Source organism: Desmodus rotundus, chromosome 5 (assembly GCF_022682495.2).
Source record: "Desmodus rotundus isolate HL8 chromosome 5, HLdesRot8A.1, whole genome shotgun sequence".
Lineage (NCBI taxonomy): Eukaryota > Metazoa > Chordata > Mammalia > Chiroptera > Phyllostomidae > Desmodus > Desmodus rotundus.
This window is the reverse complement of record NC_071391.1, coordinates 42491717-42516923: the sequence shown is the minus strand read 5'-3', so window position 1 is coordinate 42516923 and position 25207 is coordinate 42491717. Positions and strand designations below refer to the sequence as shown.

At 40.6% G+C, this 25207-nt stretch overlaps 2 protein-coding genes and 1 pseudogene across 2 annotated transcripts; 2 read left to right on the top strand and 1 right to left on the bottom strand.

Moving 5' to 3' along the window:
• The first annotated feature begins 1458 nt into the window (after positions 1 to 1458).
• Positions 1459 to 5538, top strand: LOC128779119 (olfactory receptor 2AG1). The gene is made up of 2 exons (XM_024569363.3): positions 1459 to 2000; positions 3480 to 5538. Exon 2 carries the CDS (start codon positions 3502 to 3504, stop codon positions 4432 to 4434), a length of 933 nt encoding a protein of 310 aa, XP_024425131.2. The 5' UTR covers positions 1459 to 2000; positions 3480 to 3501; the 3' UTR covers positions 4435 to 5538.
• Positions 5539 to 6102: 564 nt separating this feature from the next.
• LOC112312793 (signal recognition particle receptor subunit alpha pseudogene) lies at positions 6103 to 11684 on the top strand (annotated as a pseudogene).
• Positions 11685 to 12639: 955 nt separating this feature from the next.
• Positions 12640 to 20724, bottom strand: LOC112312774 (olfactory receptor 2D3). Its single transcript, XM_053925288.1, has 2 exons — positions 20564 to 20724; positions 12640 to 16194 (listed from the first exon to the last, which is right to left on the bottom strand). The coding sequence occupies exon 2, from the start codon at positions 16178 to 16180 to the stop codon at positions 15257 to 15259; it is 924 nt and encodes a 307-aa protein (XP_053781263.1). The 5' UTR covers positions 16181 to 16194; positions 20564 to 20724; the 3' UTR covers positions 12640 to 15256.
• Between the last annotated feature and the right edge of the window lie 4483 nt (positions 20725 to 25207).

Genomic DNA, 25207 nt, shown 5'->3' with positions numbered 1-25207 from the left:
CATTTTTATTATGGTTTAATGTTCTGTTGCATCTATATATCACAAATGGTTTATGTATTATATTAGTCTGCTAGGGTTGCCATAACAAAATACAACAGACCAGGGTGTTTAAACAACAGAAGTTTATTTTCTCACAGTTCTAAAGGCTGGAAATCCAAGATCGAGGTGCTGCTAACAGGGTTGGTTCCTGGTAAGAACTTTCCTCCTGGTTTGCAGACAACTGTCTTCTTACTCTCTGTCCTCACATGGCTTTGTCTGTTCAAGCACAGGCCTGATAGCTCTTCCTCTTCTTAGAAGGACACAAGTTCCACTGGATCAGAGCCCCACACTTACAACCTTACATAATCTCAATACCCTCCTGAAAGTCCTATCTCCAAATATAGACATATTGAGTGTTAAGGCTTCAATGCACCTATTTTGGGGGGACATGATTCAGTCTATAACATATATTTTCCTGTTGAAAGACACTAGGATTGTTTCTAGGTTTTCCCTTTTATACTCAATGCTTCCATGAATATTCCTATACATATCTCTTGGGACTCATGAGCTGGACTTTCTATAAATCACATAAATAGAAGTGGAACTGCTAATATGTCTGCCTCTATGTCATGCAAATGTTCAGATTCAGAAACTGGCACTGAAGTATTTCCTAACATGGTTGTATCACGTTCTAGTTCCATCAAGTATCTATTCCCAAGGATCTACATCTTTATGGCCAGTAGTTATTAAACACCTTAATTTTTACCATGATGAGCAAAATATTATCTTATCAAGGGCTTTAACATTATTTCATTAATTATAAAGAATTTGTATCATTTTATTCACAATTTGTGTCCTATTTTTTGTAAAATTTTTATTTTATGTTATTCTCTATTTTTCTGTTGTTTTGTATCTTTTAAAATCTAATAGTAGACATTTTATGTGCATTTTAGATGTAAAATCTTTACTGATTATATACATTCTTGCAGCTTATACCTTGTCATTCCACTTTTGGTGGACCAAAGTTTTAAATTTTAATGCAGTCTAATTCATCAATTTTTTAATCTAAGTTTAGTGTTTTTTGTATCTTGTTCAAGATTCTTCCCTGCCACAAGATCATAAAGATATTTTCATTTATTGCTGTACCTCCTAAGCCCTTTATCTCAACCCCACTGTAAAAAAAACAACTTTGTTTTAGACTTTACACAATCCTTCACTAACTTGTATCTTAAATGTTTTATATAAAGCACATAAATTGGCAATTTGGGTAAAAAAAAATTAGTAAGAGGAGAGTGCAGGGATCCTGGTCCAGAAAACAAGCCCAAGAGGATTCATTAACATTCTGTTTCCTGGACCTGCATTTCCAGGGGAGATCATTTCATTTCAGAAGATAAGTCCCTCTGAAGGTTAGGATAGAATAGAGTAGAGGAGGTTGGATCACGGGATAAGGAGACAGAGCAGCTTCTCCCAGGACAGGACTCTAACTCACTGTTGGCTCCAGGGACAAGGAGGACAAGCATAACAGGATCTCCCTTAGGCAGCTCTTTCAATATGTACTTCCTCCAGATCCCTGTTGCTTTCACCTTTGCTCCAAGACCCTTTCAATAGTAAATGAACATCTGAGCATCTAGACCTAAGAACTCAGTCTGACAACTGCTCCAGAGTTAGATGGGCTCTTTACCTGGGACAGAAGCAGTTTCTCCTAATTCTCCATAGGTGAGAGAACAAGAAAGCCATCTTCTTGCTCCATGGATAGTTCCCAAGGACTATATCAGCTTTCTGTCTGTGTCTATTGCATCACAAGAGACCTGTAGAGGAATAGAAAGCACAGAAGGGCCCTGATACCTATCTTGCTCAGACTCCTCAGACACTTACCCAACTTAGCAAGAATTAAACCAACTGGATGCTGCTAAAAAATTGTTATCTTCCTTCCCCTTTTCTACGGGAACATTGCTGACCTTAAAACAATCCCAGGGGAGTCTGCACGGTCAGCCAGCTGGGCCTGTCACTCAGCACCTGAGGTAAGAGCATGGATTTTCTTTCAGGGAAATGAGCAACCTCCAGGAAAGCTGAGTTGAAAAACAAAGCCCAAGAACTAAGCTACTTTGTCTTCCATCTTCTGTAGTGCTTTGGGCTCTACAGCACTTCCCAATCCTCTTCTATTCTTGTTGTTTTCTGAACATGAAGAGGAATCAGTGAGGATGATGAGTCTGTGCTACATGCCAGGCTTGGTTATCTACTTCCTGACAAAGTATCAGTACATGCCATTAGACCCAATAGGCTTTGCTGGCTTCTGATAAGGCGTTTTTGCACCTATCTGATCAAACACATCTCCAAAAGATCCACCTAAAGGCCAATGATATACTTGTAATATGCTCTAATACCTTTTTACCATTAAAATCCTGTGGAATCAAAGAGGCCAATACTCTTCACCATTTTTTCAAACATAAACACTCTTATCTTCCTGGGCAGGACCTAATCTGTTATATTTCTGAGTCCTCCCAGGTCACATTTTATCATAATCTGTTTTTAAAAAGCACCTATATTTTCATTGATCCTAAATTTTTAACTCTAAAAGCAACAGCAACTCAAACGCACCATCTCCTAGTCTCAGACAGTGAATTCTCTCTCAGGCACATGGAAAAGGGGAGCTAGTCAAGAAAAGTGACTAAAGTGGACACATGTTAGCCCTGTCTGGGTGGCCCTGTTGATTGGAGCATCATTCACACGTACACCAAAAAGTTGCAAGATCAATTCCAGGTTAAGGTGCATACCCACTTTCCTGGTTCAAACTCTGGTCAGGGTACATATGGGAGGCAACCTATCAATGCCGCTCTCTCTCTCTCACATCAATGTTTCTCCTCTGTCCCTCTCTCTGTCTCCTTTCCTCTCTCTAAAACCAATAAAAATATATTCTCAGGTGAGGATGTAAAAATAAATAAGTAAGTAAGTAAATAAATAAATAGTGGGCACACATTAGCTCTTCCAGTGAGGATTGTATCCACAGCCTTAATGGTGAGAACAAATGGATACAAATTATATGGAAAAATAAGTGGAAGTGCTATATCGAAACCTATCTGTTTTAGAATTTAACCTGTACCTGTTTTAGAATTTAATTTTCATAGCAGGTCTAGCCATAACAGCAACTAGGTTTTTAAATCATAAGATCAGTCCAAGAATAATCGAAAGCATAGTTGCCAGAATATTGTTTTCTATTAAGAGAAAGATGATTTAATCTTTTTGGAAAGATACATGTTCATGTTTGATGACCGAAAAATATTTTTTATGGTACTCTCTTAATGTGTGGCAATTGCTGTGACACCTGTTCTTTATTTAGGTGGTTCTTTATCATGGTACAATTAAAGAGTCAGAAACTGAGAGATTAAAAGGTAAAGTCAGTTACCAGTGGGAAAGATATCATCTCATTGGACTCATGTTGGATATTACAAAACTAAGGGACCATTTTAGCAAAATTTTACCAAGAATCTATTTGGTTCTAGGCAACTGAAGAAACAGCACAGAATGGAGCACTGGAACTCCACCCTGGGAGATGGCTTCATATTGATGGGGTTTCTGAAGGACTGCGGGTCCCCTGAGCTGCTCTGGGCCACACTTGCAGTTCTCTACATGTTGGCTCTGACCAACAATGGCCTGCTGCTCCTGCTCATCACAGTGGATGCCCGGCTCCATGTGCCCATGTACCTCCTGCTTGGGCAGCTCTCACTCATGGACCTCCTCTTCACGTCTGTTGTCACTCCCAAGGCCCTTGTGGATTTTCTTCGCAGGGAAAGCACCATCTCCTTTGGGGGCTGTGCCCTTCAGATGTTTCTGGCACTGATGCTGGGTGGTGCAGAGGACCTCCTACTGGCCTTCATGGCCTATGACAGGTATGTGGCCATTTGTCATCCTCTGAACTACATGGTTCTCATGAGTCCAAGGGTCTGCTGGCTCATGGTGGCCACGTCCTGGATCCTGGCAACCCTGAGTGCTCTAGGACATACCTTGTATACCATGCACTATCCTTTCTGCAAAGCCCGGAAGATCAGGCACTTGCTTTGTGAGATCCCACCTATGCTGAAGCTGGCATGTGCAGATACCTCCAGATATGAGCTCATGGTGTATGTGATGGGTGTGACCTTCCTGATGCCTGCTCTTGTTGCTATCCTTGCCTCCTACACACTAATCTTATTTACTGTGCTTCACATGCCTTCAAATGAGGGGAGGCAGAAAGCCCTAGTCACCTGTTCTTCGCACCTCACTGTGGTCGGGATGTTCTATGGAGCTGCCACATTCATGTACGTCTTGCCTAGTTCCCTCCACAGTCCCAAGCAGGACAACATCATCTCTGTTTTCTACACGATTGTCACTCCAGCCCTAAACCCCCTCATATACAGCCTGAGGAATAAGGAGGTCATGGGGGCCTTGAGGAGAGTCCTGGGAAAGTACATGCTGTAGATACATTCTACTTTCTAGGGAGGGATCATGGCTTAAATCCAAAATGTATTCTTTCTCAAACAGAAGATTTCTGCTAGAGTCAAATACTCATGATAGAAATGCAATATTGCAGAATATATCATTTAATAGAAAAATGAAGAATGTAACTTGACTTGTCAAATGCTCTTTTATATCTTCCTTCCATGAGCTAAATTATGAGGTATGAGTCACACTCTATTTAAATTTACTATTCTGTTTTCCCAGTTAGCTACTGAGTTAGAAATAGCTAGGGGCTTCTGACAACTTGGGACATGACATCTAACCTTGGGATTCCAAACAGACCAACATTAGAGCGAAAAAAAAAAGGAAGTTCCAAGTGGAGGTAAGCAAGTCCCATACATCAGGGGAGGAAATCTTGAGATTTGCACAAATTTTAGACCAAATGACCTTTTGTTAAAGTTCATGAAGTCACCCTAGTTTAATACCCAAATTAGTAGTAGTTTGCTTATACTTGCCTTATTTTCACTCCTCCTTTTTTCCAAACATCAGCCACTATGGAAACTTACACACCTGGGCACTCCAACAGGTATTTTTTGTTTGTTTGTTTTTTGTTCATTTTAGACATGGGGATTTTTTATACTGCTTTAAATCCAAATATTACAGAAATGAATAAAATAGAAAGTTAAGGTAGCCCATCAGCAAGGTCCATGGTAAACAACTATGCTTATTCCTTGTCAATAAACAAACACAAAACCGGCTATTATCTTATAGTTCTCTTAAAATGTCCCCACAATTGCAAGTGATTCATATGCTTGATATGTGTGGATGTGTGAGTCTGTGCACTTGTGCTAAAAGAGGAGGTTAATACATTTCCTAGTAGCTTAAATATGTTGTGCAAATACCATTTGTTTATAAATCTGGAAATACTTAAACAAAAGCTGTGAGTTGTTTTGAAGCTTCAAAATAACATGGTTCATCTGAGTGGCACTGTTTTTGAGGATATTGCATGTCTTGTGAATTTGCTAACACTCTTTTTTTCAAAAATAAAACATTGTTTTATCTTTGACACTAAAAGGAGTTCTTTTAAAAAATTAATAACATTAAGAATACTAAAATTAGGCAAAACCAGCTAAAATCTTCTTACCTGGAGATAATCTCTACACATATTTAGATACAATTCCTTCCATTTTTAAGACAGGTGTGCCTTTTACTCACTTGATTCTTGTATGTAGAATAGAGATTTTTTTCACTAATTAATATATAGTGATTTCCCCCTACATGATATGGCAGCAATATAGAGCAATGACAAAGAACCTGGCGGTCGGTTGTCAGAGTACCAAAGTTTGAATTTAATACAACCCCACTTACTTATACAGCAGACCCCACACCACCTAGCTGCAGTTTTGCTTTCCATGGTTTGGGTTACCTGGTGTTAAGTTGGTCTGAAACTATTAAGCAGAAAATACAGGAATAATTCCAAAGTTTGAAATTGCACACTGTTCTGAGGTGCATGCTGAAATGTCGCGTTGTCCTCCTCAGGACGTGAACCACGCCTTCGCCCAGGTCTCTGCACTGTAGACACTCCCACCAGTAATTCACAGTGTTTCACGTAGTAGTCACCTCAGTTTTCAGATCAACTGTCTTGATAGCGCGGTGCTTGTGTTCAGGTCACCCTTATTTTACTTCATAATGGCCCCAAAGCACAAGAGCAGTGATGCTGGCAATTTGGATATGCCAAAGAGAGGGCCTAAAGTGCTTCCTGTAAGTGCAAAGGTGAAAGTTCTCATCAAGGGATTTTACTTATCTCACATCATCGCAAGAAGAAGGTGAGTGCAGTACAATTGGATATTTTGAGACAGAGAGCCACATTCACATAACTTTTATTACAATATATTGTTCTATTTTATATTAGTTATTGTTGTTAATCCCTTACTGTGCCTAATTTACAGGGATTGGTACGATCCACAGTTTCAGACATCCGCTGGGGGGTGGTATCTCCCAAGAATAAGGGAGGACTACTGCGTCCAACTTTAAGCCAGTGACTTAACCTGTCTGTACCTCAGTCTGCACCTTTATAAACTATACATTGGCAGGAATGGTAACACCTACTTCATAGCTGTTGTGAGAATTAAGGTAGTAAATATAAATATAAAGCATTTACAAAAGCACCTGGCATATAATGAGTACTTACTGAGTTAAATCTTAACTCCTACATAGATAAACAGCCTTAAAAACACTTTTATGTGGTAATATAACATTACGTCATATGGACCCTTTGTAATAGAATTAGCTATTTCATCACTATTATAAATTGAATGGTGGTGGTGGTGTGTGTGTGTGTGTGTGTATAAAAACAATAATGTTGATCTCTTAGGTGTGTGACTTTTTTCCCTTAGAATAAATTTTTATGAGTGGAATTACTAAAGCCAAGGCCAAAAATCTATTTAATGTTCTTCATATAAAAAGATGGACATTTTTAAAATGTTAAATATTTATATTTTATTTATGTTTTATATTTATATAAATGTTTTATAAATATTTTATATAAAATATATTTATTTAGTTGTATAAATATACATTAATTTATATTGTATTTATTTATAGTTATAGTTTTAAATGTTAAATTTTTTATTTATATGTTATTGATATTTATTCTAAGTAATATTCTATTGCTTAGAATAAATGTTTAGTAATAAATTACTGAATCCTAGGTCGTAAATCTATTTAATATTCTTCATATAAAAAGTTGGACACTTTTTAAATGTTAAATATTTTGTATTTTTACCAGCAATATTCAACTGTTCTTAACCAACCATATCTTTTCCATGTTAAATGTAACAGTTTTTAATATTTTATTAGATTTAATATTGAAATCGATTAATTTTCATAATTTATTTATATCTTCCTTATTCAGTGGTTAGCATTCTTTACAAATTAGGCATACCAATACTTTGATTGTTATGTTTATGCTAATAACTAACTTTTTTCCAAATCTGTTATTTGTTATTTGACTTTTTTGTATCTCTGTGATAAGGATTTTTAGACAGAGAAGCATTAAAAATATTTGTGTTGTGAAATCTATCCATCTTATCCTCATTTTCTTTCAGTAATTTTACTGTTAAGATATAATTTTCTACCCAATCTTCTGATAACAATTTATGTATTTTATTTTTCTTAATCATTTTACAACTTGCATTTAACTTTTATAATAAGTTTCTAATTTACATTGACATGGTGAGGTTTTAACTTTGTTTTCAAAGTTGCCACTTTCCTATTGATATTTTAAAATAATTCTTCCCTTTTCTGTTAATTTTCTCTATTTCTTTCCTCATGTATTATGTTCTCATAGAGTATTAACCTATATTTCTTAGCTATTCAGTTCTAGCTTCTTTCTCTGTACTCTTTCTGAAGATACTTGATTCTATTATCTACTTCATTAAAACTCAGCGGTGATTTGATTGTAAATATCTTCAACAAACAGTTTGTAATTTGGTCATTTTTTGCAATACTGAGCCATGCCTTCCAGAACACACTACTGCACTTCCTGAACCCAGTCTCCTTTCCTTTCTTAAATGACTGTTTCCACTTTGAGTCTCAGCTGACAACCTTACTCTATACTTCACCTGGAAGAGAAGGTAAACTGTGGGATGAGAAAGGGGAGCAAGGGAAGTAAGGAAGGGCAGCCCCTTACCTTCCCCTCTTCAAACCTCCCACTCCCCTCTATATACATGCACATCTATGCCCTGCTTTCTCCATTTACAACTGTCAGTCAAAGTCTGACGACCTTCACTAGTGCTCTGGATCCCAGGCTTACTCTCCTACCAAAGAATCCCTTTAATCTGAAACCATTTTCTTTGTTTCTTCTGGATCATTAATGTAAGGATACAAATATGCTCCTATTATCCCACCATAAAGAACCCTTTTCATGATTCCACATCCCCTTCGGTTACTGACCCATTTTTTCGGCTTCTCTTCAGAGGAAAAAAAAAATCTCAAAAGGCATTTCTATGCTCACTTTCTCCTCTGCTGATTTTCTACTCACATATTAACCTACTCCCAATCGAACTCTGATCTTTTTCCATAAATCTGTTCTTTGTCAGTCATCACTGATGCTCCAAATGAAGTGGCCATTCCTGTATTCTTTTCCTTTAAATTTTTAGCAAAACTGACACAGTTGATGCTTCCTTTCTCTTGAAACTTTTCTTTTGGCTCCCAGACTCCACACACTCCTGATTTTCCCTCTTCCTACCTTAACTCTCTTCACTTTATTGGATCTCCTTTTCTTACAGAATTTGGAAGTTCCCACAGTGCCAATAGGGACCTCTCTTTCTCCTCACTCAGTCTCTTTCTGGGTAATTTCACCTAGTTGTATAGGTTTAAATACCATCGACGTGCTTTTAACTCTCAAAGACCTGCTTACTTCCATAAACCACAGACTCTTATATCTAATGACCTTATTATTATGTCTAATTGGAATTTTAAATTTAATCCAAAACATAACTCTTGATTCATTCTCCTGCTAATCTGTTCTTCTCTCATTCTTTTCCAGCTAAATCAATAATATCACCATCCACACGACTGATCAAACTAAAAATAAATACAAGCATTGCTTTTTCTTTTTGCCTTACTGCCCTAACAAGTAAATTTTGTTGGCTTCATCTACACAATACATTCCAAATCTGTGCACTTCTCTTGATTTTCCCTTCAAGTATTAGCCCAAGTCACCATAATCTATTGCCTGTTGCTCTACAATAGCTTCCTAGTAGGTGTTTCTCTTTTCTCTCTTCCCCGCAATAACAGGTTTTCTCTCTAGTGTTCAGATTGACTTTTATATATATAAATCAGATCATGTCATTTTTCAACAAGCATGCATATAATCTTGCCCCTACCTGCCTTTCAGTTTATACTTGAGACTGTGCTTCTTCACACTCACTCCAATGTAACCCCATTGACCGTCTTGCTGTCCATCACACAGTCCAAAATTGTTCCCACTAGCCTGTGATGTTCTCCTGTCAAATCTGCTTGGCCTACTACTTCTCATCATTCAGATCCCATCTTAAAAATCTTTTCAAAGATGACATACAGATGGCCAATAGACATATGATAAGATGCTCGACGTGACTGATCATCAGAGAAATGCAAATAAAACCACAATGAGATATCATCTCACATCTGTCAGAATGGCTGTCCTCAATAAATCAACAAACAGCAAGTGCTGGCGAGGATGTGGAGAAAGGGGAATCCTTTTTGCACTGTAGGAGGGAATGCAGATTTGTACAGCCACTGTGGAAAGCAGTGTGGAAATACCTCAAAAAATTAAAAATGGATCTGCCTTTTGACCCAGCTATCCCACTTCTGGAAATATACCCAAAGGAACTCAAAACACTAATTCGAAAGAACATAAGCACCCGTATGTTCATTGCAATGTTATTTACAATTGCCAAGATATGGAAGCCAAGTGTCCATCAGTAGATGAGTGGATAAATCAGCTATGGGACATTTACATGATGGAATACTACTTGACTGTAAAACAGATAAAAATTTTACCATTTGCAGCAGTATAGACCTGTAGAACATGAGACATATGGACAGATGATGTGCACCGGCTGTTTCAGGACAAGCACTGCACAGAGATTCAACAGCAAAGTGAGTCTGTTGAGTGGCACTTTTGATTTCCAAAATGACTTTCTGCAGCTCCTTCATGAATGAAGCAGAGGAGAGCAGGCTCAGGTTCCAACTACCATGAAGATATAGGAAGATTCTGAAAAGGCCAAGAAACCTGTAAGATCCACAACTGAGAAACGGGGTGAAAAGCCCAAGGAAAAAGCAAATAATAAAAAAAACAAGGGGAACAAGAAGGAAGGTTTTGATGTCCCTTTGGATACCAGCAAAACAGTCCCTGAGGAGAAGTCAGTGGGGGCTGAGAATGGGGTAGAACTTTCCAAAGATGAGCTGATATGGAGGAAGCAAGAGGAGTTCTTTCAGAAACATGGGAAAGGTATAGACAAGTCTGGCAAGTCCATGAAGTCAGCTGCTCCAAAGGAGAAGGGTAAAAAGGCACCTCGGGTGTGAGCACTGGGTGGCTGTGCGAACGAGGAAGGCCTGGATTACAGCTCTCCTACCGCCAGTGGAGCCATGGAGCCCCAGAGGTTGCCCCACTTGAGGACATCAACTTGATTCAAGGGACTAGGCCTGGTGGGACAGAGGGTAGGGGGGAGGGGGGAGCTTCAGGATCTGGACTGCAACAGCTCAGATGATGAAGGGGCCGCTTAAAACCCTACCAAACCTAGTGCTACCAAGGGGACTCTGGGTGCCATGTTTGGGATGCTGAAGGGCCTTGTGTGCTCTAAGAGCTTGAGTCAGAAGACATGGAATCTGTGCTGCACAAGCCGCATGATCACCTCATTGCTAAGAATGTAGCAGCAGACATTCCTGTCCAGCTCTGTGAATCCATGGCCAGCAAGTTGGAAGGGAAGGTGATGGGGACATTCAGCATGGTGACTCCCACAGTAAAACAGCCTCTACAAGAGTCCCTAGTACAGATTCTGCAGCCACAACATTGTGTAGACATGTCCAGGACATCATGGATGCCCAGCGTCCTTTCAGTGCCCTTATGTTGTCACCTTCTGCGGGGTTAGGGAGTGGGGAAGTCTGCTAACCTTGCCAAGATCTCTTTCTTGCTGTTAGAGAGTGGTTTCAGTGTCCTTATTGCCACCTTGGACCACCTGTGACACACTTGTGACACATTTCATGCTGGGACTGTGGAGCAGCTGCACACACACTCCTGATGTTTGAGTGCCCTACATCGCACTCCCCTCACCACCAGCAATCACAGTGGTTGCACCAAGGTTTGAGAAGGGCTGTGGCAAAGATGTTGCTATTGCCTTTCCCTGTAATCAAGGCTTTGATGCAGTGCTCATGGACACATGTGGACACATGGTCACATGCAACACAGTACCCCTCTGATGACTGCCCTGGTCAAGCTCTTACAGCCAACACACCCAACTTGGTGCAGTTTGTGGGGTAGACCTTAGTAGGCAACAAGGCCATGGATCAGCTGGTTCAACAAAGTTCAACAAAGTCTCGGCTGACCATTCTGTGCTTGGCTCATCAATGGCATTGTCCTTGCCAAATGTGATACGTTTGATGATGGTGGTGACAATGGTGGGAGCTACTATTTCTATGACCTACATCACAATGGGTTTGTGGGCACTGGCCAGACCTATGTGGCCTACATAGTCTTCGAAGCCAAGGCTGTGGTGACTGCCTGACTGCCCCATGAAGGCTTAACATGCTTTTGTCCAATACAAATCACTGCTTCCCTCCAAAGTCCCTGTTCCGTCAAGAATGTGCAAGCAAATTGTCTTCAGCGTAGTAGTACAAAGGCAGAGTGAGGGGGGTTCCTGGGGCATGCAGCTCCTCCTAACCCCACTCCCATTCAGCCTCTGCAAGGAGGGCTTAATTATGTTACAATCACTGTTCATCCACCCCCAACTGTGGTCTTACCCTTCCTATTCAGGTCCTACCCTTCCTACTCAGGCAGACTGCCCAGGCATCCCTGTCAGTCTGCCTCCAGATCAGTCTGCCTCCAGATACAGCCAGATACAGCTTTGATACAACTTTGCTAGCACTAGGGACACCTGAGAATCCTGAGCAAGCATACTGTCTTATTTGTTTATTTTTAAGAGAGAGGGGAAAGGAGGGAGAAGAGTGAAACATCAATGCATGGTTGCCTCTCACACACCCTACTGGGGACCTGGCCCGCAACCCAGGCATGTGCCCTAACTGGGAATAAAACCAGTGACCCTTTGCTTTGCAGGCCAGTGAGGAGCTGCAAATAAGACACCACTCTCGAGGGAAGGTGAATGGCCAGAGGCAAACAGCCAAAGGCAATCTTTATTGTCCAAGCTTCTAATATATAGCCTTTTGTTATATAACTGTTACATAAAGTGTTTTTTCTTGTTTACACACATGACTCCGTTATAGGCTGTAACATAGCAATCACTATGGTAGGTATGTTATGTGTTCTTGGTACTAAGGTTACCTTTATAGTAACTTACTTCTGTATACCCAATGGTATACAGCCTTAGGTGAGCCTTAGGTTACTTCTAATTATGACGTGTCTTGGTGTAGGCCTCTTTGGGTTCATCATGTTTGTGTCTTTGCACTTCCTAGACTTGTATGTCTATGTCCTCCACCAGGTTAGGGAAGTTTTCCATCATTAGTTTTTCAAATAGGTGTTCAATTCATTGCTCACTCTGCCCCTTCTGGCACCCCTATAATGTGAATTTTGTCCCAGAAGTCCCTTAAACTATCCTCAGTTTTTGGATTCTTTTTTCTTCTTTTCTGATTGGGTGTTTTCTGCTACCTTACCTTCCAAATAGCTGATTTGCTTAATCTACTCAATTGTCGATTCCCTGTAATGTAATCATATCAGTTATTGTAGTCTTCATTTTTTTTTAAATTTCATTTTTTGTTTGTTTTCTTCCTTTTTTAAATAGTCTTAATTTCTGACTGGCTTTTTTCTTATGTTTTTCCACCTCCATTTTTATGTTTCCTAGCTCTCGATTGAAGTTCTCACTAAGTTCATCTACTCTTCCCCTAAGTTCATTAACTGTCCTTATAACCAGTGATTTGAACTCTGCCTCTAGGAGATTGCTTGTCTCCAGTTTGTTCAGTTCTTCTTTCTGGAGTTTTGTCCTGTTCTCTCATTTGGGACATATTTGTCTCCTCAGTTTGGAAGCCTCCCTGTATTTGTTTCTATGTATTGGGTAGAGCTGCTATGTCTCCCAGGCTTGGTAGAGTGGCCTAATGTACTAGGTGTCCTGTAGGGCCCAGTGGCACACCCTCTCCAGACACTCAAGTTGAACACTCAAGGTGCACTCCACCCAATGGGGCTGTGTGCATCCTCCTAAGTAGTTGAGAGTTGATTGTTGTTGGCACATCAAAGGCAGGGATTGACCCTCAGGTCAATCAGCTGAGAGGACTGGCCAAGACCACTGTGAAGGATCTACTGTGCAAGGGCTGACCTCACAGAACAGGACTCACTTCAGCATGGCTCTGGTGCACAGCATGTCCACCCCTTGAGTGTGTTGGTTGTGGAGGTGCTTTGGTATTGTCTGAAGCTGTCCATTGGGTGCACTGGCTTTGGTCCCTTCTGGGAGGTGCAGGCCAAGGTCAGCTGCCACCTGTGCCCCTCCCAAGGCCACCAGGTATGAGCTACAGAGCAACTGCTATCAGTGCTGGGCTTAGAGGTGCCCAGGACAAGTCACATCTTAAGCAAAGGTCAGCTGCCACTAGTGCCATTCCTGGGGACACATTGCAAAAGATACAGGGCACACCAAGGCCAGATGCTATTTATCTGAGATATTTTAGGAAAGTCTGAAGCATGAGCCTAGACAGGCCATTTATATGGAAAGCTCTGGAAACATCTTAAGAGGGCTCACAAATTGGATGGGGCAGGGTCTCTCAGTCACCAGGGCGAGGCAAACAGTGTTAGCCAAGTGGATGTAGACTCAGATATGGCACCCACCTGTGCCTACAGGGGTGGTCTCAGCAAAGGAACAATGACTTCTGCCACCACTTCTGTCTGGAAGAAATCTACCCCTCCAACCCTCATCCTGATGCCAGACAATTCAGTGCCTCCATGTATGTTCCTGGCATCGTTCAAGCTGCTGCTCCACCTCTGGAGCTCACAGAGAGTGAGTCTGAGTAAGTCTGTGTGTCAGCTTTAGGAGGAATACCTGGTTCTCCAGTAGCCCTCTGTCTCAGCCACAATCCCTGCTGGTTTTCACAGAGAGAAGTTATGAAGACTTATTTTTCAGGTGCTGGAAGCCTTGGCTAGGGGACCTGGTGTGGGGCTGGGACCCCTTGTTCCTCAGGGGTTATCTCAATCACTGATACACCCCTCCCAATATTTAACCACCACACATGGCTGTTTAACCAGCCTGGTCCGCAGCTCCACCCCTCCTACAAGTCTCCATGTGGCTTCTTCTTTATTCTTTAATTACAACACTTCCTTTCAGCTAGATTTCAGGCAGTTCTCAGTGATGGTTTCTGTAGATTAGTTGTAATTTTGATGTAGTTGTGGGAAGATGTGAGTACCTCAATTACCTATGCCACCATCTTGACTGGACCTTTTTTAACTTATATTTCACAATTTTTCTAATGTTATACATACTTTTACAATAATTCTGCCACTTGTTATTCCTTAAATGTGCTCTTTATATTTCAGAAATTGTTAAATTTAGAATTTAAGACTATGTTAGAATATTAATGTATCATCATGAAGAATTTACTTTTTATGTTTATATCACCAGTTCCTAGAAATATACTTGGCATATATAATAGTGTTCAAATATATTTAATGAGTTCATGTAAGAATGAAGGAAATGACTCTATTTGCCAGAAATGAATGATCATATTTGTGATAGTGTTATTTTTATTCAGTTCTTTCTCTTTTTGATATATAGTTGTATGTCTACTTATTTTAATTTCCTTATTAGCTTACATGGGCTTGGAGAGTAGCAACTGTTTATTTACCTGCCTTTCATTTCTTTCCTTCCTGCCTGCCTTCCTTCCTTCTTTTCTTCCTTCCTCCCTCCATGGCTTCCTTCTTTTTGCATCTTTCTTTGCTTTCTATATTTCTTTCCTCTGTCTATCAAGGTGCCTTTCTTTGAATAAGCAATTTGCTGAACTTATGTGAGAAGAGATACGGGATAATAGGGGAAGGGAGAAAAAAGTGGAGGGATAAGACGAGTGTGAAGAAAGTTTACAAGAAAATCACTTCTCCCCACAGGCCTAAAATTGTCATTATAATCAGAGATCCCCACCTTCAAAAAGACTATTTTATAGTCATTCTCCTGAGAGCCCCTTTGACATCCTTGTTCCTCAGACTATAAATGACGGGATTCAGCATGGGTGTCACCATTGAGTAGAACACAGAGATCATTTTATCCCTTTCATTCATTATCTTGGAGTTTGGCCTCATGTAGGCAAATATCGCTGAGCCATAAAAGAGGACAACGACAATGAGGTGGGAACCACAGGTAGAAAAGACCTTCAGCCGGCCCTCCTTGGACTGCATCTGGATCACAGTGGAGATAATATTCCAGTAGGAGACAAGGATCAGGGAGACAGGAGCTAGGAGGATGACCACACCCATTGCAAAGATGGCCATTTCAGTGCTGTAGGTGTCTGCTGAAGCCAGCTTCAGGAGTGCAGGAGGTTCACAAAAAAAATGGTTAATGATGTTGTTTCCTTGGTAGGGCAGATGCAATGTGAATATGGTGTCCACCAGAGACACAAATGCTCCACTAGCCCAGGACCCTGTAGCCAGCTGGACACATACCCAATGCGTCATGATGGTGGAGTAGTGCAGGGGCTTGCAGACAGCCACATACCGGTCATAGGACATCACTGCCAGTAGTGCACACTCTGTACAGCCAACCAGAAGTAATACAACTATCTGTGTTGAGCATCCAGCAAAGGAAATGGTTTTTTTCTTTACCAGGAAGTGGACTAGCACCTGAGGGACTGTCGTAGTAGAAAAACAGAGATCAGCAAAAGACAAGTTTCTAAGGAAAAAGTACATGGGTGTATGGAGTCTGGAGTCTATGTGAATGAGAATAATGATAAGCAGATTTCCCAGCACAGTCAGCAGGTAGATGATGAGAAAAAGGAAGAAAAGCAGGACTTGTGTCTGTGGATCCTGTGAAAGGCCCAGGAAGATAAATTCAGTCACATAGGTTTGGTTTTCTTCTCCCATGAATATTGATATTACTGTTCATAGGCAGCACCAAGAAAAGAAGTATACATCAGTCAGTTACTTTTAAAAATCTGAGTGACTTGGATATGTTATGAAACAGTATCCAAAACAGCTATTGATTTTCAATCTTCCATATTGAAAGATTAACAGCTTCCATATGTGAGGAAGAAGTGTTTTCTTTTTGCTCAGTAGTTCTGACAATTGAAACACATTTCTGACTTTCTCTCTCCTAGAATCTTTTATTAGCACCAGACAGGCATAAATCATCCTGAATATGCTACATGACCACACCTTGGTGGACTACAGATAGAAGTCCACCTTAGATAGAAGTCCTTAGAAGACTATAGTATTGTTCACAGGACATCTTCCCTTTTATGCAGGTTACAGCCAGTTAGAGTTTTGTGCTGCAAACTGTCTAATAACTATTATAAAGGCTGATTTTTTGCCATATATACAGATAATCTTAAAGAAACACTCTGAGCAAGGAATGGGAATTTAAGGGAAGATGTAGAAGTCTGTGATCTTGGTCCTTAAACAAATTCTTCTGACATTTGTTTTCTGTGGGAAGAGGGTGCTGAAAAGTGTCAATAAAAATAGCTTCTTCATTGGTTGTTGCATTTAGTAGCATCTTTTAAATATGCCCTCATCTGTTTTTCACACTTTATCTCTGTGCACAAGGTCTTGGCAATAATAATAATCATTATCATGTATTGGGCACTCTCATGGTTCCAATCATTATTAATAGTTGTGTAACATGTTTTACTTTTTATTTTAAATACTCTCTAAGAGCATATGAGGAAGTTATTATTATCCCCAGTCTACAGATGGTGAAACAAAGAGTCAAAGAAATTTTCAAACAGGTTCCTCTAAGTCTTCCTCACTTGTTCTCTATCCTGCCATTCTTTTCCTTTCTTAGTCAAAGACTGGTGGGAGATGAGGTTAAACGTTCACCCATTCTCTCTGCCTATTCCCCACACACACTCCTTGAAGACAAGCCCACACCCACACACATTCTCTATTTACAGGGTTTTAGAGCTAATCTGCTATGGCGGAGCTCTCTGTAGGCACAAAAATCACAGTCAGGCATATTTTAACAGGTATTTTAAAACATTTTAGGGGGTCTTGCCCACATGACAAGAGAAGGAATGAAAGGAACAAATATTAAGAAAAGTGATAAAGATTATTTGAAGACAATTTGATTGTATATCTTTTAAAAATTAAAGAGCCAAGTCAAGCCTATGATAATGGTAAGAAAAGTGGTCTGGCACAAGATGAAGTAATTGAACTTTATTTTTTGTCTAGAATTAGCTAAGTTTATTATTAATCAAAGAAATTTTTCATGCATTCAGGTAGTGTACACGTGATTAAAGATCTGTGGTGGATTTTCAGCTCCATTTATCAGGAATTCAAGCTAATTAGTTGTTATACATCATCCTATGATTGGTGAATAGTCTGTAGTTACTTAATTTACATTAAGTTACATTAACTTTACTTTAATGTCCTGTTTTATAATTCTTTATCAATGCTTCCTATACTTGCTCCTGATGGGGTATCTATTGACAGCAAATAGGCTCACTCGCATTATTCAACATTCCTCAGTAAGGTTAGATTACATTCAGGTTCCCACAGACTCTTTTAATGTATCATAGTCCGCCACATTTTTTTAATACTACTGACTTGATTACAGAACATTCTTGTATTACATATACATACCAAAAATAACCAAGTAGAAATTTTAGTAAAAAAATGTTTTACAGAGTTTAAAATATGTACTTAAAGAAGCATTCAAGATCTATTTGAAGAAAATGATGAAATATGATGTCTGAGTGAATGACTAGACAAACTGATCTTATGGATAGAACAATACAGTTTTATAAAGATGTTCATTTTGTGTGAATCAGTCTGTAAGTTCACTGAAATTCCAAGTTCACAGATTTTTTGAAGGGAATTTAATAAGCTTATTCTAAGTTTACCTAGAAGAGCAATTTTATGATAGAAAGTGACCAGGGAGTAAAGGAAATATATCTTATCGGGTAAAAAATATATAGTGAATTGCCCCTCCCTTCTTGCTATAGTGTATACTGAGCAGGCATAAAACAGTTGGCCAATAAATATATTATAGAACTGAAACAGATGCTAGTATGCATGAAACTTTAATATAGGACAATGATGGCATCTTAAATAAGTATATCACTTTACAAAAAGTGTGGGGCAATTACTTACACATTTTAGAACATATGTATACCTCTATATAATTATACACATAGTTATATTACATTTATATTTAAGGATACTTAAACAGACATATAATATAAGTATAAGCAATAATTCTAAATGAATAATGATCTAATTTTTAAAAACATTTAAGTTTTCTATGAAATTAGATAGTCTATCTAAGAGATCTTAAAAATCAATAGTAAAAGATATATAATCCATTCCAAACACTGGGCAAAGGCTTTAGGTATCCAATTCACAAGCAACATTAAGTAAAACTGAACAATAAACATGAAACAAAACATGCGCATTAAATAACAAATGAGATATACAGGGTCCAGCACAAATAATGCCCCCTTTTTTTAATAAAATCTTTTACTAAAAGTCATAAGCATGTAATCCTGTAATATAACAACAAACAATATCACACTCAAGCACACCATGTGACATTTTAGGTGAAATGTTGAAATTGCTGTCCATCTCATGTGAGACATTCCCACACTCTACCAACCACACTCAAGCAAGCCTTACTTCTGCCGGACCCTGTATTTGCCTTCTAGGTAAAAGTTAAAGGCTATTATATCCATATTTAATGACTTAGCAAGATGACTATGACAAGTTATTAAATGAAAAGCAAGCCATCAGACTCTATGGGTGATGTGTCATTTTAATCATTTAAATGGGGTGTGAATGGGTGTGTGTGTTTATGAGTACATGTGTTTGCAGTGTGTGAGAGTATTTCCACAGACATTTCCCCTGCAGTGAGAGTCACTAGATCATGAACTGCTCTCATTTGTAAGGAGAGAGCATAGCTCACTGGTTGGCAGCTGGGACTCTGCAGCTAAACTGAATGACTTGACTCTTAGCTTTTCTAGCTATTGGGTGACCAACACCAAATTACTTAGTTTCTTTGTGCCAAGCTTTCCTCCTCTGTAAAATGGTGACATAAACAATACGTATTTTATAGTGTTTATACAGAAAGTAAATGTAAACCACTTAAAGAATTAAGGACAATAAAGTCTAGCTCATAATATTATATAATATTTCATTATAGTAATGGGATTGTGATCTAGAAGTAACTGCAAGATAAGAAAATTGTTGTTAAGGACAAAACACAGTAAGACATGGCTGCTGTGTTTGATGAAAGAAAATGCTTGTTCTATTTTTGCCCCTCCCTTTCTTTTCCTCTTTGTTCATTCTTTGGTACTAGAACTGTGTTGCTAGCAAAATTCAATGTGAAGGACAAATGTGATAGATATTCCATTGTCTTTTAAATATGTGATTAAATACTTGTCTCCCTGGACTGAGTTGCTTCTTCAAGGCAGCAAAATGTGTCTCACTTATGTCTGTCATCTGTCTATCAGTGTCACCTGGTACATAGTAGGGGTTTTAAAGTGAGTTGAGTAAATAGACTCAGGCTGACACTTCACACCAATACATTCACACTCTCAAGGGAAATGTTAAGTGAGAAGAGGGTACTATGTCAGATGTTGAAATAAGCATTCTGCTCTGGGGTTGGAAGGATCTTGGCTTAGAAAAATCCCAAAGTTGATCACCAGATTAAAGAGAGTGAATGAACTGATTGTCAGCCACAACCAAATGGAAAAGGGTGAGTTCAGTGTGACAGGGGACAAGACACCAGGACCTGTGTATGCCTTCACACAGAGAGTGATGTACTCACACAGCCTTGTCTGGCCATCCAGGGATGTCTGATCAAAAGAAGATCCTGTCTGTGTCCCCTGGGGAAGAAAGGTCAGGTTTTATCCATTTCTGCCAACTTCCAGTGTCCAAACCCAAGTGGCTACGAGGAATGAGGAAGGAATCCCTGAATGGAGAGCATTGACACAGCAAGGGGCAGAAAAGAATCTGGCAGATTAGCTGTAAGTGCAAAAGAAGAAGCACTAGGCTTCACAGCTCTTGCAATCACTCTACTATCCCTGATCAATAGCCTAATCCTCCCCAGAGGAATGCAGAGCAGGATTTATGAGTATATTACTCAGGAGAAAAAAAAAAGTACGACAAAGAAGAGAACCACATATTCTTGTTATAAGTCAACTGGAAAAGAGAGGAGGAAGACAATGAAAGGCAAAGCCCACCCCAGTGAACAGAATCAAGATCTCAGAGTCTCTAAAAGGATTACTTTCCCCTGGCAATCCTACCCACTCTCACCTGGAGGACTGGTGTGAGACAAACCCAGGAGTGGAGTCGGTGATGGAGAGGTAAGGTAGTAGATGAAGAAAAGGTGTGGGTCTGCACTCTGCTATTCGTATCCTGATAGGCAAACTCTACTGCAGTTTACCAAGTATCCTTAGGAAACTGTAGGTCATGATCTGGGCTGAGTCTTATTCTATCCAAGCCAAGGAGCACCATTTTATTAAAATCCCAAATCACCAAGGAACCAGGATGGAGAATTTTCTTGGAAAGAAATCTTTAAGCCTGAGGTCCTAAGAGCCACTGTAGTAAACAGGGCATTCCCTGGAGCAACAATCATTGCTGCTAATGTTTTAAAACCTTTCCACAATGAGCAATACCCTGGGGCTTAAAAAAAAAATAATAATCACAAACTAAAATACCTGAATTTTATCTGATGTCAGATACTAAACTATTGTTTCTCAAACTACTCTAAGGACTTCTAGGGTCTCTAAGTATCCTGTCAGAATTTGTAGTGTTTTCAGTAGTGATAGTAACACAAAAGGGAGGCAACATCACCATATTCTACATTGTTTGGATGATGCCAGGGGATTTCAGAATGCTTGTCTGCAAGTGTATTCAAAATGCTTTCATTGCTAAAGGGGAAAATCAAGCAAACAAACACAGTAACAGGCACATGATGCTGTTCAAGATGCCCTGACTGTTAAATGTGGGCTTCATTGCAGTATTCGAATTCTGAAGTTTCGTTAGAACTAAGTAGACATATAACACAGGGCCACATGAACAAGTCCAAAGGAGACTTCTTGATCCCCACTCCCCCAAACCTCCCCCTTTTTGAGCCTTTCCCATTATCCACAGAATTTCTCAGATGAAAGACTTAGCAGCAATATTTCATTTCTCTCTTTTTTCATCTTGTACATCCTATCTACCCAGACATCTTACCATCTTCTCACTTCTGTGGTTCCATAAACTAGTAAAGACCATCATCACTCCCCTGAGCTACTGCAGTAGAGCTCAGTCTTTGTGATTGCTTTTCTTGCTTCCATGCTTTTCTACCTACATTCCATTCTCCACACAACACTCAAAGTGACCTTTGAAAAGTATAATATCAGGATGGCTTTCAGTTGAACATAAAATACAACCAATAATCTTTTCAGGATTCTCAAGGCTGTTGTGGGTTGAAATTGTATCATCCAAAAAGATGTGTCTCCTTGGAACCTCAGAAAGTGACCTTCTTTGGAATAAAGCTTGGTGAAAATGTAATTAAGGGAAGTCTCAAGGTAATATCATCCTGGATGAGGTGGACCCTAAACCCAATGACAGATGTCCTTTTAGAAAGAGGAGAAGACACAGAGACAGAGGAAAGATGACCTTGTGAAGAAAAAGGCAGAAATTGGTGTCATGCTGCCAGAAGCCAAGGAATTCCCAGAGCACAAAAGCTGAAGATGCAAGGAAGTCTCCTCTCCCAGAGCCTTCTGAGGGAGGGTAGTCTGCAGATACCTAGATTTTAAGCTTTTGACTTCTAGAACTATGAAGTTTTGTTTTCTGAGCCACAAAGTTTGTGATAATTTGTTATGGCAGCTGTAGGCAACTAATGCAAGTTCCTACTATTATGGGAGAACCTCAGTCCTTCTTGCTGACACAGTATGGAATCACAGATCAGCAAGCTTATTAGCAGACAAATTTTTAGTGCTAAATCATAATAGGAGAGCAAAAGCAAGGATGACAAAACCTGGGGTGGGAAGAGAAGGGTGGCCTGAGGCCAGGTGGCCAAAACCAAGAGGTGGCCAGGAGCCCCATGTAGCAAAAGAGCCAATAGCCAAGAGAGTGGCCAGAGGTCGTTTGGCCTTTAGTTATGAGGACTTTTATAGTTGGTAGAATAGAGGTGAAGGAGTTACATTTGATTGATGGGTAAAGGTGGTGGCAGCTTTCCCTTGGGTAGATGTGACTACCCAAATGTAGGCATGTGTGGGGCTCTGTTAGCCCAAGTCCTTATCTTCCTCCAGACTCCTTTTGTTCATTTTCTTTTTTTTTTTAAATATATTTATTGATTATGCTATTACAGTTGTCCCATTTTCCCCCCCTACTCCACTCCATCCTGCCCACCCCCCTCCCTCCCACATTCCCCCCCCATAGTTCATGTCCGTGGGTCATACTTATAAGTTCTTTGGCTTCTACATTTCCTATACTATTTTTACCCTCCCCCTGTCTATTTTCCACCTATCATCTATGCTACTTATTCTCTGTACCTTTACCCCCCTCTCCCCCTCCCACTCCCTTATTGACAACCCTCATGTTCTAGTTGTTTGCCTAGTTTGCTCTCGTTTTTGTTTTATGTGTGGTCATTAATAACTGAGTTTGCTGTCATTTTTACTGTTCCTATTTTTGATCTTTTTCTTAGGTAACTCCCTTTAACATTTCATATAATAAGGGCTTGGTGATGATGAGCCTCTTCAACTTGACCTTATCTGAGAAGCACTTTATCCTCCCTTCCATTCTAAATGATAGCTTTGCTGGATACAGTAATCTTGGACGTAGGTCCTTGCGTTTAATCTTGGGTAATGTAATTATGATGTGTCTTGTTGTGTTCCTCCTTGGGTCCAGCTTCTTTGGGACTCTCTGAGCTTCCTGGACTTCCCGGAAGTCTATTTCCTTTGCCAGATCCGGGAAGTTCTCCATTATTTGTTCAAATAAGTTTTCAATTTTTTGTTCTTCCTCTTCTCCTTCTGGCACCCCTATAATTCGGATGTTGGAACGTTTCAAGGTGTCCTGGAGGTTCCTAAGCCTCTCCTCATTTTTCCAAGTTCTTGTTTCTTCATTCTTTTCTGGTTGAATGTTTGTTTCTTCCTTCTGGTCCATACCATTGATTTGAGTCCCAGTTTCCTTCTCATCACTATTGGTTCCCTGTACATTTTCCTTTGTTTCTCTTAGCATAGGCTTCATTTTTTCATCTGTTTTTCGAATAGATTCAACCAAGTCTGTGAGCATATTGATAACCAGTGCTTTGAACTGTGCATCCGATAGGTTGGCTATCTCTTCCTCGCTTAGTTGTATTTTTTCTGGAGCTTTGAAGTGTTCTGTCATTTGGGCCATTTTTTTTTTTTTTTTTTTTTTTTTGGTCTTGGCGTGTCTGTTACTTTAAGGGGCGGAGCCTTAGGTGTTCACCGGGGCGGGGTAATGCTGGTCGCTGCGCTGTGATGCTGTACGTGGGGGCGGGGCCGAGAGGGAGCAATGGCGCACGCTTCACTCTCCTCCGGATTTCAGTCTTTCACTCCGCTACCCACAATCAAACTGGGCCCCTCTGGTGCTGGTTCCCGAGTAAGTGGGCCTGTGCACACTCTAGGCCCCTGTGGGTCTCTCCAACAACCTCTCCTGTGAGGCTGGGAGTCTCTCCTGCCGCCCCAACCCCCAGGGGCGCTTTCAATCAGAGGTTTGAGGCTTTATTTCCCCGAGCTGGAGCCCTGGGTTGCGCAGCGGTCTGCTTCTCTGCCCGCTGTTCGTCCGGTTTATCTGTGGGCAAGTGTGGTGCCGCAATGTGCTATCCGCCACTCTGCCTGCCCCACTCTCCGCCACTCTGAGTCCGGCCCTCTGGGTTTATCTGTGCAAATGTGGGACCGCAGGGTCTGCTAGTGCTCGGACTGCCTGCGCCATTTGTCCCACACTCCGCCAGTCTCAGTCCCGCCACAGCCACGCGAGTCCTCTCCACCCCAGTGCCGTCTCCGCCCCTCCTACCAGTCTGGATGAATGATTATTTTTTGTTTCCTTGGTGTTGGTCCCCCTTGCTGTTCGATTCTCTGTCAGTTCTGGTTGTGCGAGGAGGCGCAGTGTGTCTACCTACGCCGCCATCTTGGTTCTCCCTGTTCATTTTCTATATATGTGACAGGAGGCAGGCAATTACACCAAGTTGTTTTGAGGGCTTTTCCTTTGGGCACTGTGGACCTCCTCCCCTTCCCTCTTCTGGGCCTTGGAAGAAATACACAGTCTCAAGGTTTTCCCTTTCCTAGCTAGTGGAGATGATGCACACAGACTTTCAAGGGCTCCCCCTCTCCTGCACTGTCATAGTTGTGCTTGTTGTTCAGAATGCCTGGCAGCCTTATCAAACAGGCTCAGGACTACTGGGTCAACGGGTGAGACATGTCTTCCTTTGCTTTTAGCCTCCTGTATTAAGTTCTTTGTTAGATTGCAGTGGTGAGGGCCCTGCCTTTATTTCCCCTGTGGCCCCTCATTCCTAGCTGCTATGTAACATTCCTCCCTCAAATAATAGGAACCCAAATCTTGGGGACTTTGTCCTCAGGACTGCTGGGTCAATGGGGGAGACATGTCTCCCTCCTCCCCCCTGCCTTGGTTTGCTGTCTGTCCTACTTAACACTACCACTTTGGCTTCCGCCTGTCTCTGTGATCTCACTTCTTGCCACTCTCCCTGTCTCTCCTCAGCCTCCAAACACTCTGACCTTGCTCTGTCCTGATCCTCAGAAAACTCATTCCCGTCTCGACCATTTAGATGCTGTTCTCTCTGCCTGGACCCTCTTTCCCCAAATCTCTCCCTGGTTGGTTCTTTCTTTTCAACTTTCTTGTCACAGGATACACATTCATTTCTCCAAGATGTAAGATGTCTTCTTAAACTAAAACGTCACCTTCCTAGAATTGCCTTTCCCGACCACC

What these genes read in the sequence shown, in the direction of transcription:
- LOC128779119 (XM_024569363.3), top strand. Translation starts at nt 3,502, where the DNA reads ATGGAGCACTGGAACTCCACCCTGGGAGATGGCTTCATATTGATGGGG.
- LOC112312774 (XM_053925288.1), bottom strand. Translation starts at nt 16,180, where the DNA reads ATGGGAGAAGAAAACCAAACCTATGTGACTGAATTTATCTTCCTGGGC.